At 41.1% G+C, this 22,256-nt stretch overlaps 1 protein-coding gene across 1 annotated transcript; it reads right to left on the bottom strand.

Annotated features, from left to right (window-relative positions):
- Positions 1–7,793: 7,793 nt before the first annotated feature.
- On the bottom strand, positions 7,794–19,280 carry mtnr1c (melatonin receptor 1C). The gene is made up of 2 exons (XM_020084804.2): positions 18,456–19,280; positions 7,794–9,793 (listed from the first exon to the last, which is right to left on the bottom strand). Exons 1-2 carry the CDS (start codon positions 18,649–18,651, stop codon positions 8,928–8,930), a joined length of 1,062 nt encoding a protein of 353 aa, XP_019940363.1. The 5' UTR covers positions 18,652–19,280; the 3' UTR covers positions 7,794–8,927.
- Positions 19,281–22,256: the final 2,976 nt, after the last annotated feature.

Raw genomic sequence — 22,256 nt, 5'->3', positions numbered from 1 at the left:
AATGGATTGGCTCCATCCTACCTGTCTGAACTTTTAACTCACTATAACTCACAAAGGTCACTCAGCTCCACTTAACGTCCCTCGGGCTCCGCGGAAACGCCTTCTCAGTCTTGGGTCCCAGTTTCTGGAACAAATTGCCTCCTCCTTCATTGAGCAGCTCAAGACCCACCTCTTCTCTTTGGCATTTGACTGCAGTTAATGGGTCCAACATATTAGCTGCTGCATTAGTTTTTTCAAATTGTTTTCATATTCCTCACTGTTTTGTCTGGATGCCTGTATGTGTGTGTTTGTTTTTGTAAAGCACTTTAGTCTGCTTTTGTTGTTTTAAATGTGTTATATAAATAAACTTGACTTGATTTTTTCATGCAATACTTTTACTGTATCACTGTATTCATTCTTTTACTTAAATAAAGAATCAGAGTACTTTTTCCTGCACTGAAATTCTGATTAATCGTCTAACAGCTGTTGGAGCATCCTCTAGCATTAGCTTAGTTTGCTACATTCCAATGTAACATGTCTATGTGTTGGGATTCAGTTTCCTCCTTCTCCTCTCTGTTGTCATCCTTCTTTTAATAATTGAATAATCTGGGGCCAGTAATTATTGAAGTGTTCCTCTGCCTGATCCAATGCAGCATTTGTCAGTCTGTGTGACTTGGGCTAAGTGATGAACAATTTAGCATCAAATGGAGCCTATTATCCCACTGGCAGACTGACAGTGGGGGATAATAGGCACCATTTAATGTGAAGTGAGGGTACAGTATGTTAATTATTGTAATAAAAGGGCAGTTTACTGATAATATTGTTTCAGTAACAAGGGGTGCATCCATTTTTTCCCCCAACTGAGTTAAATGACCCAGAAGTATTTCAGTGGCCATAATAAGAGCTGTTTGAATTCTCTAAATGATAAGGAAAGGAGCTTCCTTAGCAGAGGAAACACTAGACCATCCTTTATCAAAGAAGAAGAGAAAATGCCTCCTACAATTCATTGGGCACTAACATTTAAAGCAATGCAACCTCTTAGTTGTACCAGACCCACGTTGATATATAAAAATCTGTTTTTTTCTCCACTAATTTAAGGTTTTCTCCACATAGACTCCTCACATTTATATTATTTCAACATCTGCCCTGTTTGTTTTATTTCTATTTTCAATCAAATCTATTTTGTTGTTTATTTCTTATAAATCAAGTCGGTTAAAAAACAAACAAAGTGTAAGTGGAATCAGATTTTCTCTACATCCTGGGTCTCCTTTCCTAACTCCTTATGGCTTTTGCTTCACATGTTTCTTTGACCTTGTGACATGTTACATCTGGGTCAAGGCATAGTGGTTAGGAGAGGTATTATTTTGACTTTTCTGAATGCACCCCATGTTTAATTAGTTGGTGCGCCCCAGAGGCAATCGCCAGTTCATTTTTGTAGCTCATATGTAGCCTAATACTTTCCTCCTATAGGCTTCAACAATCATAAAAATGTCGTTAATTTTGGAAGATTGACCTTGGTCAACAAAGTCTATTATAAACTTTTGTCTTTTGTCAAAGAGGTTCTTCTGCAATTATCCTAAAACCAATGAAAACAAGAACTCTTGGGTAATGCTGTCTCTCAGAGAATTTGGAAGTCAAGATTATCTCAGTTGAAATTTGAAACTGCAAAGGTCCCCATTATGGGACGAATAAAGGACTCCTATTAATTCAAAGTTCACTTTTTTTTTTTTACACTTTTATGAGGACAAACAGATGATTCAGATTATTTCAAGGACAAGACATAAACAAGACGTAAACAAACATGGCTGACTGACAAACCTGTTTTGATTTGTTTGTTTTTTTTGGCTAATGATTAGTCAATTGGACCCAACTTAACAACTTAACAACTTAGACATTGTATTATATTATAAGTGCTATCAATTTAAACAAAGAAGACGTTTTATTATACGACACTATGTATATTTTAATAAACACAGACAAATATACTTTATGTGGCCTTTTAGTGGACATTTTTTTTACTTTTAGTGTCTTTACATTTCACTTTGTCTAGTAGTAGATCAGAAAACCTCAACCTGTGAGTCATCTGGAAAGTATCATTAATTCTGAAACAGTGTGAAGCACACAGGAAAACTTGAAAAGAGCAAAGAATCTGGCAGACCAAGAAGCACAAGTCTGGCGAATGAGTTAGAATCATTTGCATTGTGAAGAAAACTTTATGGCTGCACAGCAAATCAAGAATGTTCTCAAGGAAGTAGGAGCACATATTTCCTTGTCAAAAGAAGACTTCATGACTGTAACCTCAGAGAATACACCACCAGATAAACCCCCTAGTAAAAGCAGAAGAAAACATAGTGCTTCTTCTTTTAAGACTGAGTAATTTATGTCTGGAATTTATTAGTGATTTGACTGCTCACAGTGTGCTTAGATTCAGATGACATCCAGAGCAGGACAATGATCATAAACATATATACGACCAAAGCAACCAAAGAGAATTTCAGGCCGAAAAGGAAAAAGATTTTCCACAACACATTACATGTATTTTGTCCTGTGACACATAACATCTCTCATGCTCTATATTGATGTAAACCTTCTCAAATTAAATCTGACATATAGCACTTTAAGTCATTATTTTATTTGACATTAAATGTACTGAAGCTCAGAGCCTGAACAACAAATAACAGTTCAAATCCTTAAAGTCTGAACTGTGTGTCCTCTCTTATCAAAACTAAATGTCCACTCACATGCTGACAGCACTGTTTTCTTCCATTCCCCTTATCGGGCTGTAAATTCAGAAGACAATGTGTAAATCCATTATTCAAGAGTTATTTGACTTAAATAAACGGCATCTTTGGTGGAATACAAATATGACATGACAGCCTTGGTGTCCTCAGCAGCCATAAATGCACAATGCACATGTATAGTACGTGCTTTTGTTCCCTTACATTGCTGAATAATGCAAGACTCTACTTCTTGTTTAATTGCAGATGTAACAGAGAGCCATTTAGACCATTTCGTGCCAAGTATATGCATTTAGTGTCAGTGCACTGACTGCGTTTCTGGTTTAAGTCTCCCTGAAGTGTCAAGGAGTGGCACTTTCTGCTCCAGTTGGCTGAGTTCTCACCGGTCCCACGCTCAGCAGGTTCCCCCAAAACACACTTCATTTGAGAAGACGCTCGGAGGGGCAAGACAGGGCCGCTAAGAAACAATCCAGTGATGTGTGTTCAAAGTAATCACTGTGCTTGCTGCGGCATTTCAAAATCACAAGTAGTTAAGCAGCAGATGGCAAGAAACATGTCACCGACTGTGTCGATGCAGAGGATTGTCACGGAAAATCATACAACTCTCACATCTGTGGCTGGAGCCATTTCAACAACTATGTTCTGGTGTCTTTGTTTTGACGAGGTTTGTGCTTTGTAAACAGGAAGTAGGGAGAAGTGTTTTCAACACATTTTTCATTAAATCCGCCTTCACTTCCAGTAACCTACAGAGCAGACGGGCCTATGTGATTACTTGTTGAGTCAAATTCATACTTTCATTCTCTTAAATCATTAGTTTAGATGGTACCAGGGTCTTATTAATGTATTTATCTTCATTCATTTAACTATAAATAATATTTCAGCTACATGATTTAACAGTGTCAACATGTTAAACTGTATTTTAACTTTTAAAAATCTTACCATATGAGTAACAACCCTTTTCTTCAAATAGCACAGCGAACTATCTAAGGTCAATCAGGAAAGCTATTACAAAATCAACAATGACCTGTTTCAATAAGAAGGTCATCAGTAATTAATTTGGATCAAAATTACATCCTCCCAATTCACTGGAGTCGTGTATTTCCCTGGAAACAGATGCAAAAGCAAAGGAATTAATTAGTTGGGGTATTGCAGGGAGCTTTGGGAATAGACCACTAACCACAGAAGACACAGCCAATGTAGTTCACCCTGTTTTGGTGGGATTATGAATTTCATTAAAACAACCAGTTCAAAGATATCAGTCCACCATAAGCTGTTTCCTCGATGGAATGACAGTGTGTAAATCTGGTCAAGGGGCCTTCTACTGCAAGTTCAATACTAGCTTGTCCTTCCTCATGGATCTCGACCTCCAACCTTCTGAGAGTATTTCCCATGGCTCTCTCCGTCTGGACTCCCCTGGCTATAGCTTTCACATTCCACGTGTCACATGTGCTCTGTGTCAAATACGAGGCACCCCACACGCTACACCTGTTGTTTTGACCAGGCGGCGCAGTGTCCTTCAGAAAATATTTTTAGAGTTGTAACGGGGGACCATTAACGTTTCCATTTGAAACAAGAGAAAGAATTAAAACACTTTAAAAATAGTAGCACGCTATTCTTAGTGTTGTTATCCGCCGTATTTACAACTGTTGCCAGTGGTGAGAGGATTGTTATCATCATTAACTCATGTCAGCAAGTTTATGAGCTGGTGGATAGTTTCCTGCTGGCGTCATGCACAGGTGGACAGTAATCAAGTATTGTAGTTGAGTATAATTTAAGGTACTGGAGTATTTCCATTTTTATGCATAACATTTCAAAATTGTATCATATTATAGAAGCAAATATTGTGCTATTTAGCAGGATTTAACAACTAGATTCACTTTTCATATTATTGCTTTACATGTATTTAAAGCACACGATAAGCTCATAAAATACATTGTATTGTTAAAAGAAAAAGTGTATTTCAACTTTTTAGCTATATTCATGTCCCTTCTACAAACATGGAGTAGACAAAGTTTACAACTTATATTCCAGCCAGCCAACAGGTGGCAATCAAGATGCTTTGGCTTCACTTTGAGGGAGCTGTCATGTCGTTCAGACAGACAGACTATAGTTTCCTGTGTTAATGCCAAACTAATGCTAAGTTAGCCAGCTGCTGCTGATAGCTTTCCATCTAATAGCATGAGAATAAATTATTTTCTCTCGTCTCTGCGAGAAAAAAGTGTATTTCTCCGTGTGTCAAACTTTTCCTATGAATATACATGATAAAATATCAGTGGTTTGGCTTGTGGTCTTAAGCAAAGAAGCAGTTTCTATGAGTTGTTAACACTTCCATCACATATCTTTCAAATGCCCATATGAAAATAAATGTTCTTGGCCAAAATGAAAAGCAAAGACTAGAGGAAAAAATGAATGCAAATTTGTGCACAGCTTTGCTTCCGTACTAATTATCTCACGACTCTTAGAATTTATCTTGTGACCCTGCTCCGGAGGGGGCCTGACGCCGTTTTTAAGAGCCACGGGACTGCTGAGCTAAAGCAACTAGCTCCACCACGACCAGCTTCAAAAGCTTTGGTCCATCAGTTTTTTAAATCTGATAATAAAATGTGTGTGTTAGAGGCAATTTCTCTGCTATAAAAATACCTAAAATATATTTTGAGAATGCAGGACTATGGAGTTTTGTTTTTGGTACATAAACAAAGATCAGCTTCCTCAAAATCAGTAGCCTGGCACAATGTTGTCAACAAAATTTTGTACAGTAGAAATAATGAATATTTACAAATGCATCCCCTTTGATGGATACGATTCATTCTATAAATAAGAGCACATAATCACCATCGTCCCCATTTCCTGCTCTCATCGGCTTCCTTGGACCCACAACACTCAAAACCCCCTGATAGTATTGTGACCCAGAGCCCATTGGGACATGCAGGAACTCATCATATGCATGAGAACACAGGGAGTGCTAAACCCAATGCACAAATCCATTAGGAGACTTGCTATTGTGGCAGCAGGCCCACAGTGAGACCCCACTGCTGTAAAATGCAATGATGTGCGAGAGCTGTAGAAATTCCTCTGTGCAAAGAGCAGACTTACATCTGGCTTCATCTAGCGGGCGAAAAGAACCATCATGTCATGCCACCGTTATGCCATATAATGCCTCGTTGCTCATCCGTTTTGTGTTAATGACATTTGCGACAGGATTCCGCTGTAGTGGAAATAATCTTTGTTTCCCACAAATGAGAATTTGTTTCTTCGAGGCCTCATACCACGGAGGAGTTGATGAAAATAAAGCGAGTGAGAACACAGCGGTGAAGGGAGTAGAGTGTCATGTCCTCAGACAGCTTTCAGTTTACGCCTCGCTCCCCTTGTCCTTGATCCGACAATAAATACTCGCTGCCTTTGTCTTAGGAAGGACAAGATTATACCTGATTCCTGACAATAAACAATATAATTTATCATTTTTGATTTGGCCTGAATGCAGAAAGGCACAAAGCAGTAGAACAAAACAAAAGCAAAATAATGCTTCTTCTTAGAAAGAGACAGAGCGTCATTCATGTCTTGACAGAACCACATACGTGAGTGAAATTGGCAAAATGAAGTCATGAGTTATGATGGATCTTATAGCAAAAGGCAGCATGGATGGATTGCGCTGTCCTTGAACATAACCGTAAGAAAAATGTCTCCGTGAGCAGTTGCCCTTCATATTAAATCACAGCCAAAGAGACAGTGTGGGTGGATAGACCAGTCATTTCAACTATTCATCCTGGACTCTGGATTGTGCCAATGATTTATCTACTGAGCAACATGAGCTGTGCCACAGTCGTTTGGTCGTTTTTAATCAGAATATTTAGAGTTTAAAATACAGATTATTATTTTAATAATCTTTTAGTAATCCAGCAGTGGTAGGACTGTTATTTCGTTATATCGTTAATATTGCACAATCCTTTTTCAAGTGTTTGTATTTCTATTTATCATATCTAGTATATATTGTTATATTTCATATTTATGCTTGCACGAAACACACCACAGAGAATCCTTTGTACAAATAAAGCTTCTGGGTGGTAATAAAACCATTCTGATTCTGATTTGGAGTATTTGGTGTAAACAGCTGGATTGACTCGGAATATAAAGACATTTCCTCTAAAGCTCAACGATTATGATTTATTTGAAAAAACTGAAGTGTAAAAAAGTAGTTATGGGGTTAAGAGCTGGATTCATTCTTCGTAGTTCGAAGATTTGTTGTTTTTTGTATAAAACTTAAATGATATAATAAACCAACATCAAAGATTCTGGTTGATTCTCTGCTCTCGTTTTTATTTTTTCTTAAAGTGACCTGAACTGACTGTCGCTTCGTATTTAACAGACAGATAGAGCAGTGATATCAATCTTCCCATCAGCAAGAAAAACATTTTCCAAAATGTGAAATCATTCTTTTCAAGCCTTTGGAGAGTGCATGCAGGATAAATAAATACAGAGAGCAAGAGAAAGAAGAGTGTAAGGTTGAGAGGGAGAAAAAGAAGGCTGACCCTGCCATTAGTCTGTGACTCTTTGGTGTGGTAGAGCCGACACTGTCATCTTCCCTCGAGCCCCTTTAGCCACTCATCTGTGGCTGACCTTGCTGCGGCATGGGGGCTGTTTCTTTCTTCCACATCAGAAACACTGACTTGTAAGACTTTGAGCAGAATGGAGCATTTTTTGTGGTGTTTTTACAGCAGCTCTGTAACTTGATGGCACCTGACCCTGCGAGACAGCCTCCCTGTGATGATCCCAAGACCCACCCGAGATTCAGACCCCCGCAATCACACACCGAGGTTTTAATCTAGCCGTGCGCCAGGCAGCCTGTGTGAGCTTCAGCAGTATACAAAAAAAATGCTAAAATATTTATAAATCAGACATTGGGAAATGTCTTTAATATTCCAGCAACGGTGCATCTTATCAAGAATGTGTCACACCGACATCTTGGAGCCTCCCTGTGAGGTGAAGCGCTCAGTTTGTTTGCCGGGTGGAAGTTATGCTGCGGGGCTGTCAGAGCTCATCTCGGCTAGGATGACATGTGCTCGGGCACACTTGCACTATCATAAAATTACATCTCTGACTCCTGATGCATATCGTGTGTCCCGGGCATTTAATAAACAAAAAACCTTGTTTTATTTATCATCTGATCTTCACCCTTATCCTCAATTCTCAAATTTCTACATCACCCAGCTTCTGCAGGTTCCCCCAGGGGCCGCCTGGGGCCTTTGAAGTCTGCAGCCCGATAAACTGATACATTGCTGCACAGTTAAGAGACAGTTCTGTTTACCGGAAGAATTGTCTGAAACTGTAGAAGAGAACTGAGTTTTACAGACAACAATGCAAACCTTTTCCTACTAGCACACAAAGCCAGGTCTGAAATTGTAGCTTTTGCTCTGGTTTCGAGTTCAGAAACTCGAAACTAGAGCAAGAGCTTCGACAATCTTCCCAGTGTGTTTTTGTGAAAGCAACGTTGCTCAGAAGACAAGCCCGAGGTGAAAGGACATACCGAGGAATTAAAACAGGCTATACGCCCAGTGAGTATGAGCCTGAGACTTGAGCACACTTGAGCTGAAAATCAAACATGAGATTCAGATTTCACCAGGGCTCAGACAGACTTCCAACACACAGCCCGCTTTAAAATTCTCAATCACTAAAATCAAACTTGTAGCATTAAATCCAAGTTGTGGCGAGAATCGAGTATAAGAGCTTCAGTTGGTCGGGTGTCGTTGAAGGGGAAACAACAATTATTTGTATTTTCTCGATATTAATGTTGCATTAAAAAGCTCAAAAAGACACAGTGGCGATTGATTTTTTTATTTCATCTTTACGTCGTTGATGTGGGCCTGCTCATAACGGAGCAAATACGCAGAGCATGTGACGTACACATGCCGGGATGTGGAGTCTCTCATCCAAAAATAGGCAATAGGTTACATGCTGACTCTGTGTGAGAGATCTTAAGAGCTAAACTTCTCACAGCTGAGTCCCTCCATGGTCCAAATTATTTTTTTTATCAAATACTGATGTTTGTCCTCTCAACATAAGGGAACTGTGGTGTTTGACATGGCTGAAAGGAAAACATTAAAAGCAGTGTCCTCTCCAAACATGCTCATCTCTTTACATTATACACATCTTGTGAAAAGGCACTTTGTGAGTCATGACACACACCCACAACAAGCACTCTGGATAATAACCCGTTTATACATTTAGCTCTGCTACATTATTGTTGGTTGGCGCTGGCGAGGGCTTGCTCTTCAGTCCCTCTGTGGCACACCTGGACGTCTCCATGAGGAACAGACGCGGGACGCATAGAGCAAGCAGGATCGTCTTGTACTCTTTGCGGAAGTTTTGGTTTAGAAGCCCGTATATGATGGCGTTGAGGCAGCTGTTGAAGTACGCCATAAAGTAGCTCATGACAAAGAGCCACTCAGGAATGTGGGGCGCCACTTTCACAGGGTTTATTGCCACAGCCAGGCCTATGAGATTCAGCGGAGCCCAGCACACGGCGAACAACACAAACACCATAAACATAGTCAGGAAGTTCCTCACGTCGCTCGGTTTCAGTTTGGCCCCTTGCTCTGGTTTGACGCGATGTTTCACTTGAATCACCAGCACCCATATCCTCATGTAGCAGTAAGACACCACCAGCAGCGGGATCAGGAAGTGAATGATCACCACGGAGATGGTGTAGTACGAGCTGACCGTCTGGGCAAAGGTGCAGGAGTAGATGCGAGGGTCGTACTGCAGCGAGCCCACGAAGAAGTTGGGCACTGTGGCGAGGGCGGTGAGCAGCCAGGTGAGGCCCAGGTAGCAGCAGGTGTTCCTCAGACTGTACAGCCGGTCGTAGTGGAGGCTGTGGCAGATGTAGCAGTAGCGGTTGATGGCGATGGCCGTGATGTTGAAGATGGAGCCGATGACGCTGAGGCCCATGATGAAGCCGCTGGCCTGGCAGTGCAGGTCGCCCATGGTCCAGTCATTGTGGAAGATGGCCGTCAGCACCAGGGGGTAAGGGTACAGCGCCACCACCAGGTCGGCCACGGACAGACTCACCACGAAGATGTTGCCTGGAGAAACAGAAGAGGTTTAGATGACAGATAAAAAGTGAAACATGCTGGTGTATAATTAAAGTGAACAGCTCTCCTCTTTCACTCGCTGCTCCGGGTTAAATTCCTTAAAATAAACTGGGTCACTGGAGGCATGACTGCGACTTCCATCAGAGAAGAGCAGCTTCGTTGTGCCCTCTGCCCCTTCGCTGGGCTCATTTTGATGAGGCTTTTACCATATACTCTCCAATGCACTAATCTGGACCGAGGCGAATGTTTTGAATGTTTTATTGTCACACAGCCCTCTGTGTCGCAAACCCTTTTCTTCTCACTGGACGTGTTTTTTAAATAACAACAACTAGAGCTGTGGTCCTGTAGACGGCAGCGACAGCCTGATGGTCTGTCGATCCACGACTATCTTTTGGATAGATCACTCTGAAATGTGAGGTATCCATGGTGCCCAAAGGATGCGTTCCACTGTCATTAGGAATCATAATTATTCTTTAGTGCCGCCACAAGCATCATATATATGTGGTTTTGAGTGAAATATGTATATAAGTGCTGGATTCATTCCTGTGATGTATGCTGAGCCCGGCAGCAGCTTCACAGACCAGCAGCATGGCTGTACAATGAAAACGTGCTTCACTAAATACACCCAGTGGTGGGATGTAACAAAGTACATTTACTTAGTCACTCTACTTGAGTACATTTTTACATAAATAGATTTACTTTCAGATACTTTTCACTTTGACTTTACTACATATATCATCAGATATCAGTACTATCTACTCTATCTGTATTCTTACAAAGTGTTTATTTACATGTTCACATTATCTTAATACTGTACATGTTTTAAAGTAATCAATAAACAGAGTTAAATTGATCCAATCAGAGCAGACAGGTAACATTAGACCTCACCTCCTGCAGCAACTTAAGAAACACCTGAAATGGATTCAGAGACTCAGCCATAATAATGTAGTCGATAGATACATTAGGGAATAGACTATATTCAAGTACTACAGCAAGTACTTTTACCTATATTACTACTAAAAATTAAATACTTTATTTTAGTAAAGAAGAAAAGTTGATGCTTTAACTTTTACTTGGGTACACTTGTGTCTGTTTATTTGTATTTCAGTGTCCCTGAAGGAAATAAAAAAAAAAAACTATTAGAACATTTTTATCTGCATTAACATACTGACATCACAAGTTTCTTGGTTGAAAATGTAGTTTCCCATGACAACATGCAGAGTTTAAGTGCATGAAAAAACCAGGACAAAGGTAATTTTTGCATCCGATTACATCCAAACAACTTCCTGTCCTCTTGGGGTCGGAGCTGATGGTGGTGTGACACTGGTTCTCCTCACAAAACATGAATCATTGAAAATGACGTCTGATATTGTTACAGTGCAGCTGTTCTGGGCCAGCGAGGAAGAGAATAAACCAATAAATCAAATTCTGTTTTCTCAGATAAGGAGATAGATAAGAAGACTATACACTGGAGTCATAATGCAATCTAATTGGTGTTTCGCAAAAAAGAGGCCTTAGCTCCAGAGCTCCAAGTTTTTACGGTGATGTTGCGCATTAAGGGGGTCTAGTGTGTGTGTGTGTGTGTGTGTGTGTGTGTGTGGGGTTCTCATACAAAGGTTTGTAATGAATGAGATTTTGTCCAGTTTGCAGCCTTTAAAGCTTTTTCACAATAAAGCAGGGTAATAAAAATATGACTGACTCAACCAGCGTATAGCCAGGTTCTCTCGCACCATTACATCACCGCTTACTCTATAAATATAAACACACCTCTTTGTAAATAATCTGCAAAGGGTTATATGTAACGTGGCCTCATTTAACCAACACTTTGGGTCAGACGTTGGGGTGTCTCCAGGGCGAGTGTAACATAAACTACCTTCTGAAGTTGAGATGTGAGGGCGTGAGGCTCTCGCTCACTCAGACAACAGCTGAAACAACAGGGGTGATTGGCAGTTTTGATGGGAGTAGATGTAAAACACATGTTGGACATCAATCCTCCACGTTCAAAGCCTCGTTATAATCCCCCACCCACCCCCCACCCCTCACCACAGCTACAGTATGTTGTTTGGCAACCGCTCTAATTTTACTCATCAACTCACCCAACTTAGATCAGTCTCTGCACTATAGAAAATAACACTCATAGATATCAGTGTCCTAAATATGGAAAAACAAAAATCATCTAGATCCATACATTATTCTCGAGGAAATTGGTGAAAACATCAAAAAAGATGATAATAAAAAAAAATTCCTGCCCCTTGTTCTGGATCCCCACCAAAATTAAAACTCTTCCTCCCTGACCCATAACACATCCTCCCACAAGTTTCATGGTAATCCGTACATTAGTTTTTACATAACTGACACTAACTACTGCTAACATAACCTCCAGAGGTGAAAATATAAAAACATTGTATTTCTACCTCCCTAACTATTTCCTTTCTTTATTTTAGAAGATGTTGGTTTTACATTTTCTCTCGGACACAGGTATTCAGTCAGATTCCAAGTCACTACAACAGCTCGAGCCATTTCTCAAGCCTGATGAGATCAGCTCAGTGGGCAAATCTGTCAGATTGTATTTGTGATGCTCACTGTCCTCACTGTGTGCATTTGTCATTGTGCAGAGGTTTGATTCCTCGCTGACATCATGTGGCTCGGTGTTATCATGTACGCCGGACGGACGGAGCATGCTCGGCCTTACAGCTCTCTCTGGCTGAACCGTCTCTCCCTCTTATCGTCAAGAGGATGAGGTAAGTGCTAAAACACAGCTGAGAGGATTGCTGCAAAGTGGCCAGATGACAGCCTTTGTTTTGTTGGCGTTCATTATTAAAGACATTGGACAAACCATTACCTCTCTCTGTTCAATTAACCAAGTTGGCCGAGCCCGAAGCTCATCACGCCCAAACTCCCAGCACTCACAACGATTAATGTTTTAGAGTAAAACTGCCGACCAACAGCGATACTCTCACGCCTGGATACCAGAATAGAGCCATGCCCGCTGACATCTCCCGGAGCTATTATTATCGAATGTGAGTTGAATAGAGTTTAACCTGGATGCTGATTTGTTACACGCCACCGGGGACGGCTGATATGCAGCCCTTTAACTCCTGTGTCACCATCATCTGATCTTACGGTGTTCTCTCGCAAAGCTATCACCCGAGTGAAACGTTGCATCAAATTAAAGGATTCTTACTTTAAATTGTCTTCCTGAGAGTCGAGCACCCACCTCCCACCCTCTCTCTGTCACATGCAACATTATTTTGGCAGAAACTAAAATCAAAAACCGTACAGCAGAGAATTTTAATCTCTATTTGTCAGCAGAGTCATCATCACCGCGGCTGCAGCATATTTATAAAAAATGTATTCAACAGGAGCTGCCTCTCATCCTCCCTTCCGTAATAATTTAAACCTGCATGTGGACATATTTATAGCATGTTCCCTCATTCTGGCTGAATGAATAGTTTTTGAACAGTGAAAAGAACATTGTTGGAAAATTTAAAAAAAAAGGGGGGATTCATGTTGGAGTAGGAATACGCTCCATTATGAAGATGCGAGTGCTGAAGATAAACAATGAGCGGAGGAGAAAAGAAAAACCTGCCGGCTAACTCAATATCCAATATGACTGGCGTCACTGTGTGCACATGTGAATCTCAGGGGCTTACGTTGCTCTGTCAAACCCACCATCTCTGTCCCACCACTCGTACTGGAAACGTGACGCTCCACTGCAAGCAGCTATATTTATTCACCTTTGAAGGAAAGATGAATTCATTAAAAAAAAGAAAACGTGTAGGAGGGCTGGCGTTGCTTGAATCCAGATGAATGTCAGCAGCGCAAGGCTTATTACTACAAATGCATATCCCAAATTAGATTACGTTCGACTCAGTCAGTCATGTTATCATAAATAAACCAGAATAACCTTTTGGCAAGGGCATTACCGCTGATGAATTAGGAGTGACTACTTCATGAAACCACGTTCTAGAGGCCAGAGTGGGGTTGTTTAACATTAAAATGACTCAAGCTGCCTTTTGGTGTCACAGCCTCCTGTCTGCGAGTCCAGACAAAATCATGGCCGTCATCGTCAAAGAGCATCCACCTATCACACCCCACAGATTGTCTGAGAAAGTACGACCCGCTGGGCCCGACAGGCATCAGACCATCAATCAATCAGACCACAAGTGACGTCTGCTGTGAGTTTTCACTTCAGAGGAGCTGAAGTGAGACGCAAGAGAACGAAAACAGCGTCCAACAGCAGAGCGAGAGATTGGATGTAATATAAACAGGAGATAACATTATCCAGGTGTGTGGTCAGGAAATCCTAATCTGATAATATCCTTTACCTCCACACTTCAACCACAGGAGAGGGCTGAATGTCAATCCACTTTACTGTTGTCTGGGAAGAAAGAAGACATGTTTAATGTAGTGTGCTAAGTGATATTCCCCGTGGAGCTGTGCTGTCAATTTGAATTGGTTTCTGGTTTGACTCACAACTCCACTGACTCAATTAACCCCTCCACCCGCCCTTCTCCTCCTCCTCATCTGGACACTGCCGTTTCAAGGTTTTATTCATGCCTGTGGAGAGAGGCCGGAGGCAATGCATGACTTCACAAAACTCACATGCTCACCCTCAACCTTCCACACCCTCGTCCCACGACCCACAGGTCCTACGACTGGAGGTGCAGGCTACGCACAAACACACAGCATGTGCCTCGATTACGCCACCGCATCCTTCAGACGCTGCATCTGAAGATCGGTTGTGTCACAGCAGTGAAACAGATCTGTCCTGGAGAGCGCCACCACCATTGCTCGGTCCCACACAGGCTTGCTCTAATTGGCTGAGACAGATCAGACAGGTAAAAGATGGTGATGTCCAGTATTTCAGGTTAGAGTTAGAATTAATTAGACTAAATCTGTTCCTGGCCACCAAAACAGACTGAACAACAGGTAGATCTGTGTGGGTTGTTTTCTTCGACATTGTTTTGAAATGCATCCGACAAATGCGTCCTTCTATCACAGTCTCCAACGGGAGGATCCTTCTCGATCAACGTATCCAAGACTTCATTGCACTTTCATGATGCTTGAGTATCACACTTCAACTCAACCAAACAACTAATGGTACAGATGTAATAAACTAAAAAGGGCATTAAAACGTTCTGGTCATGTACCACTTTGGCTCTGTTTCTAGGCAACAGCAAACAGGCCGTCTCATTTCAGTTCGGCCTTCGTAGCCAATGCGGCCCACGAAGGAGGCGTTCCTTTTGAGTCGCCTAGACCACGTTCTCCGAAGGATGCAGCCCCTTAATTGAGACACAGTTAAACACACATGCATGCACACACAGGGTCATTATTTAATTTTTTCCTCCATCTGCTTCCCTTCATCCTTTTCTTTCTCTGCAACCCCCGGTCCACTCTCATGAGTACATTTTGTTTGTGTATTTTTAGTCTAACCCCAGTGGGAATCTCTAGTGTTAACACCCCGTTGGCGGCCCAACGGTGCCACGCTCTTCCCTTTTTGAAGGTTCACTGGGTAGATCCTGTTATGTCTGCAAACTGGAGAGAAACCTGGAACATATGGCTCCCAAACAACCCCCCCTTTATTTATATATAAAGAAAGTGGAGCACGGATGTATTGTCAGTAGATGCCAGCATCTCCAAAATGTGTGCACATGCATGTTTCATTTTGGAGGTTAAGATGCGAGGCGAGTGTGTTGATGTGAAGCGGAGCAGAAAGGTCTTGCTGCTGCTGCTGTGTGTGTGTGTGTGTGTGTGTGTGTGTGTGTGTTTGAGGGAGCAAACCAGCAGTCAGAAGAGTGTGTAACAGGGAGAGAGAGATATGGGATTCTTTTTTTCCCAGTAGTCTGTCTGACACACCAGATCCTCCCCAAAAACAATCTGTGTCTGACTCTATATGAACTGTAAGTCATATCATGAGGTTGTTGTAATATACTGCACCTGTCAGCCCTTAACAAAACATCCATCTATCAGAGAAATTACATTTCATTGCCGACAGATTTTCTACAGCTGCTCGGTGTGCCTCAGCTCCATCCATGGTTTCCTTTCAGAAACTCAGTACAATTAAACATTCATACAAAGTGAACCACACCTATAAATGGCTTGCTAAAAACAGAGAGGAGATTGTTGAGAGGCTAACGGCACTAACAATTTGGGTTACCTAAGGACAACACTTAAAAATCAAACAAAAAACTAATAGCATGAGGATTGAATGAGAGGCTCTGAGTTACAGGTTTGTGCTGATCGACAGGACACATGAACAACACTGGTCCGGACTGTCGTGTGACTGAAAGAGCCGGTCAGTCCAATTAGAGCAGGGGACCAGTGACACGAGGTCTGCAATCAGTGCAGTGTCCCTGGTAAGGAAGACTTTTGAACAGGCTATTCACCCCTCGCCTCTTGTTCAGGACCAGCGGACTGTGTCATCTTTTTGCAAACCAGATAATCAAATTATTCTTCTGGTTCCAAAACTTCTGGCCAAACTGCTTCTGGCTGCTGCACACATGCCCACGTTGGAGGGGTTATGTAATGTATTTCAAATTGTGATTAAAAGCTCATTATTCCAAACACTTGCTGACCTAATCCCGCTGCCTAATGCTGCATGTTCTCATTAGCATCATGTTGTGATCACTGAGTTCAGTCTCTTTGCGTCAGCGTGGGGTTTCCTGACTTTCATTGTAACCCCGCGGCCGTTTGATCATCGGAGTGTATACATTCAACATGAAACGTATAGATCCCGGAGCCCGTCCTCGTCCTGTTTTCAGTCAACAGGACTACACATCTCTGCTTATTCGGGAGAGAGCACATCATGAGGTTTGATTGTAAAATCATTCGTATGATATTTTTATGATTCTTGTGACCGAAGAATAAGATATGCATAATGGTTTTACCTTTTAAGTCATAAACCCTGCAGGGCCCGGTTTATGTTTTAGTACCCAAAATGTTCTGTAACTGCTTCTTCTTTGTTTTCCACAACAAACAGGCTAGGGCTACCGAAAGATATTATCAGGTTTTTTATGGAAAGAAACAGACACCAACACACGTCATTTGGAAGATACGCGTGAAGCAGGCTGAAGATTGTGAAAAGATGGGAAGTGGAGCCAAAACCATGTTTTTTTAAAACATTTCACATTCAATAAATTATTTTCCTTGAACCCTCTACATAAAAGTGCAACACCAACCCTAAAATATCTACAATATTATATATATATAAAAGTTGTGTAACTCAGTAAAGCATTAATAAATAAAAGAGGTGTTTTAAAGCCTGAAGTTAAGACGTGTGTAACTTTGGACTGAAGTGTGTTTGCTGCCAGTTTTAGTTTCTGATAGAACCATAATTTTTCTGTAACTGAAGGATAAGTAGAGACGAACTGGATGTTCAAGTCAAACATAAAGCTTGTTGATGTTTTCTAGAGGTGGCCATGCAGCACCAGGGATAATTTTATCACATACAATTTCAACTTTTAATTTTATTTTATAGCTAGATGCATCTTACTTTATTGATATAGATTGAAAAAATACATTCAATCACTATCACCATCTAAGAATATCCAAATGCCGTTGGTATTTTTCTAACTCTGATGTAATGTGTAGGAGATTTAGTTACTTTGAATTAGTAACTATTGATTATAGTAGGAAAAATACCTCTGTGATTGACTCTGTGATTGACTAAGGATGTTTTCCTCAGCATATGGTGGTCCAAATAAAAACTGACTTTTTGGATGCAGCTAGTGAAAGGAAAAGATGGGGCTGGGAACTATGTACAAAATTAAAGAGAAGATAGAAATGTTTGATAATTATCATGATAAGTGACAGATTTGTATTTATTTTAAGTTTAAAGATTTTTGCTCCTGAGTCAAGGTTGTGGTTTCAAACTCCTGATAAACAAGAAAACTTTTTTTACAAATGTGAGGCAGAGCATTATGTTATAAAAATATATATAAAGAAATTGGTAGCTCCCTTAAATAAGTCTGAGCTTCTTCTAGCCCAAATTAAAACTACGGTGCAGAAAGAAAACTGGTAATAAAGTGAACGTATAAAGAAAGATCTTCTTCAGGAATCTTCAAACACAACAACCATGTCTAAAGTTGTGTTTGACCAAAGGACATTGAAGCAGCTACTTCACAAAGCTCCTCTCACCTTGGCAGCTCATGTCACGGCACAGGTCCTGATATTAGAAAGGGGCGAGTGATTTATCCGAGATGAGCAAACCAAGGGTAAAGGCCGATGGAGGAGAGTGGAAGAGGGGATATTATTTATGAAGAGATGTGAGAGCAGACGAGGAAGGCTGTGGAGACTCTATCACACTCATTGGGACTGGGGTGGGGGGCTCACTTTAGATGGCAGCCTGATTGCCAAACAGAGGTCACACATTATATTACATAATTTTAGTTATGAATGAAGAGGGCAAAGCAGGACATACCGCAAAGACTTCTGTGGGTCAGTGAAACTAATAGTTCCATTGTTTTGATGAAAAGCGTCACTTTTAATCGGATTATTCTGGAATAAAAAGACAATAATTCAGATCCAATGACAACAGTTACTTTGCTCCTTCTTTCCTAATATTTCACCCAGGCCTGTCTTGACCATTAGAGCTGTTTTCTCCCCCATCCCCGTAGTTCCACTACACATCCATCACTTCTTCATCTCTCACCTGCATTCCTCAGCTTCTTGTTCCTGTACACGGACAGGATGACGAGGACGTTGCCCAGGATGTCCACCACGATGGTGAAGATCAGCACGCTGGCCAGCGCAGTGGACATTCCACCGGAGAAAGCGACAAGTCCGCGGTCGCTCTCATTCCGGGACAAACAGTCTGACGCGTTCGCATCCTTCACATCCAAATCCATCTCTCCTCAGGGCGCAGCGGCCATAATGCTGGCAGGCCCCCGCTGCTGAGTTCGGATGGAAAGTAAAAAATATATATATTCACAGAAGAAAAAATAGAGTATAAGGGAGGAAGTGTTGGATGTTCTTCAGGGACGAGAGCGCACTCCTCCGTCTGTGGAAGACGCGAACTGGCGCGTGTCTGATAATTTGATCAGTAGGACATTTTACGCACGCAAGGAAATTGAAGGAGCAAATTGTTGAGGTGACAGAAGAGGCCAGGAGCTCGTGTTTCCCCGTCGCCCTCCGTGTGGTCCTCATGAGTGACCACGGCTTTCTGCGCGCTGCTCCATGTCAGCTAGGAGAGAAGGCATGTGAGCGCTCTCCTGTGCGTAATGGAAATGCGAGGTTGCGAATCTCATACACTGAGTAACCGAGAGCCCCGCACAGGCTTATATGCACATTAATAAAACCACTACTATGTTATAACTAACAGCTAGATTGAAGATTATAAACTGTTTCAAAGCTGTAGATAGTCTTTGCGCTCTGTGCCGCGTCTGTGCGCAACTCTCAATAAAAAACAACCTGACTGCAATTAGAGTTGTGGAGAGTCGAGACAGGCAGGATAGTGCAGCCTACCTTGTTTTAATCTGAAGCTTTACAGCAGCTGCCATTAATAACTTGCTTTAGTTTCTCACTGAGCTCAACCGACCAGCTTCCCATGCGCATAGAAATGGCGCCTTCATGTGTCCAACTGAGACTCTTACAAAGAATAAAACACACAAGAACAAATGGTGAATATGATGATAAACTGTGTTTCAGTAATGTTATGTAAAAGTCTACAATCGGCCAAGTGGAACATTTAAAACATAAACAGGAGAAAACTGTATATACTGGATTTCCACAATATAATGTTTAGATTGAGCCAGCTGCTGCAGTGTCAACCTGGAGACATCTTCTTGACATTATGGACACAACAAATTATTTTGTCTAATATTGATTAATCTGTATTCTTTCCCCTAATCAACAGATTAACATATGATCTGTAATCATGCCCCTCACATCTTTCCATATCCCAGACATCTTCAAATGTCTTGTTTTAACCCATCAACAATCCCCAAACCCAAAGTTATGACATCTCCAATTGTGTGTTCCCATTTAGTTGCTGTGGTCACACACTACTTGTGTCATGGTTTTGGTCAGCAAAGCTCTGTGCTTCGATATGTGAAATTTACATATAGCTTTTCAATTATAATCTAATGAGATATTCTATATTCATAAAAGCTGCCATTAGGTTTATTTGCCATGGTTGCATGTACAGTCAGAGTCTGCTGACCACTGTTCACCAACTAATTACATCAAACCCTTATGAAAAAGAAGTGGAATTGAGGCTTTACACTTTACAATGGTACAATTAACCCTCAACTGAAACTAAATGAAAAGAAAACACACACACACACACACACACACACACACACACACACACACACACACACACACACACACACACACACACACACACACACACACACACACACACACACACACACACACACACACACACACGACTTAAATTTATTATTTTAACATTCGGAGCAAACTTTTGGAGAGAATCCATTTTTTTTTGTCATGTTTATGTTTCACTGTAAAAATATGCCACAAACCTCTTCAACATCCAAAGACTGAGCTTTCTGGATATAGAAGAGAGAGAGAGTTATGTTTTCATCCTGACTGAACAGGGCCAAAAATGCCCCGAGTATATTTGTACTTATTCATTCTGAAGAGCGTTTTTGAAAGTTTGAAGCACTGCCTCGTGGTCGTATGCCTCGGCCAACCATGGTTGCAGGGAATATCATCACAGTCTCCCCTTCTGTTTCTGATTTATGGTATTGAACAACGGCCAGAAAAGTGTTTTTGGAGTTACCTTTGACCTTTGTCTGAGAGAATTAGTGCATTCATTCCTCAGTTACAGTGAAAAACCCGACCTTTACCTTCAAACACCAAAATTCTAGTCAGTTCATTGTTGAGTGAACTTTTCAACCAAAATTTGAAGAAAGTCCCTCAGATATATCTTGAGATATGTTCATGAGAAAAGTTGTGTCTGTCCCACTCCTGACCACATGGCACCTGTGATATTCAGCCGAAGAGGGAGATGATGAGACTCTTCTCTTGTTTGTGCAACAGTGTCCATGTTGTTTACAAAAATATCCTGAGATGACCTATGTGGACTCATGTCATATTCACACACAAGCATCAAGTTATTTCAGACTGAGATGTCGGTCAATGATGTCTGAAAAAAACCTTATCCACAATCGTGCCTTAGTGTTTTCACATACCTCCTCCACAACAGTCGCCTTAAAGTCAGTGAAGCTGCCCCATATTTCACACAAAGATATCAGTTCTCTAAATGTACTTGATTTTTCTCACCAAGAGCCATGAATAATTCCCTGGGAAAACAGAAATGTTCAAAAACACCCTTTCTCGCAATGTTTAAGAAAACGATAAAAAGAATTCCTGGATCCGCACCAACATTTAATGGGTCCTTTCCTGTTTCGTACCACTTCCTCCCATCACATGTGGTGGAAATCTGTTCTGTTGTACTTGTGTTATCTTGCTTACAAACTAACTAACAAACCAACCAAGCAACCAACCAACAAACCAACCAACAAATAAACTGTGCGACATGAAATGGTCTTTTGTAATGCAGGATAAACAGGGCATTAAAGCAGCTTTTCATCCTGGCAAGTTGACTCTGTGGTTGTGTCTGGGCTCTGCTCATTAAGTCAAAAGAAAACACTGGTGAAACCCAACACACAAATAAACCCAACCTGCTCAGCACCAAACAGCACCAAAAGAGACAGCAAATACAAAGTCAATATATGTGTGTTCATTTTGGGACTTACATTCACATTGGAGCCAGAAACCAAACGATTGCTTCACTTCCCACTTCCTACTTAAATCCTACTTCCTGTCCAGTCCCAGGAAGGCGGGGCTTAACCTCTCCACCTATCAGACCACACCTGAACACCCTGCAAGGTCTCACCTTTAATGAGCTGCAGCATGTGATGTTACATTTCCTGAAGTTGATTGTACATGAGATGTGTATTTGTTTTATTTATTGTTGTTTATGTTCAGTAGTAAAATAATTGGTTTTATTAATAGTGACCCTGTTTACTGAATACTACCTTCATTTATCTTCAAGCCAGTAAATCATCTGCAACAGTCCACTTCCAAAGTAAAAACTTTTAGAAAAGACAAACTCTCACCTGTAAATAAATATGGCGGACGAGTCTTCACTCCCACTGTGCAGAAATTAAACCAAAATATCCTGCATTTGAATGTTTCCATCGTGAGCTTAAGTCGTCATTTAGAGCCAGAGTCTGCACAACAGCGATTTGCGTATGGAGTCAGTGTGGGGAGGTCCCAAAGATACACACCTGACTCAACCAATCACCAGTCTGACTCAGCTGTCAATCATGACGTTTCTCCTCATTTTATATCATCTCAAATAATTAATTGAAACCAAACTGAAAAAAAAGAATATTAAAAAACAACAACATTGTGATAAAAACGAACTAAAATGACAGAAACCATCTTTGAGAAAATGTATTCAATATATATTTTGGTC

This window comes from Paralichthys olivaceus, chromosome 9, assembly GCF_024713975.1.
Source record: "Paralichthys olivaceus isolate ysfri-2021 chromosome 9, ASM2471397v2, whole genome shotgun sequence".
Taxonomy (NCBI): domain Eukaryota; kingdom Metazoa; phylum Chordata; class Actinopteri; order Pleuronectiformes; family Paralichthyidae; genus Paralichthys; species Paralichthys olivaceus.
Note: the sequence above shows the minus strand (reverse complement) of the source record. Positions and strands in the feature narration are given on the sequence as shown.

Coding starts and splice junctions, on each gene's coding strand:
- mtnr1c (XM_020084804.2), bottom strand. CDS start 18,651: ATGGATTTGGATGTGAAGGATGCGAACGCGTCAGACTGTTTGTCCCGG. Junction 9,794..18,455: donor CAAGAAGCTGAGGAATGCAG/GTGAGAGATGAA, acceptor CTGTTTCTCCAG/GCAACATCTTCGTGGTGAGT.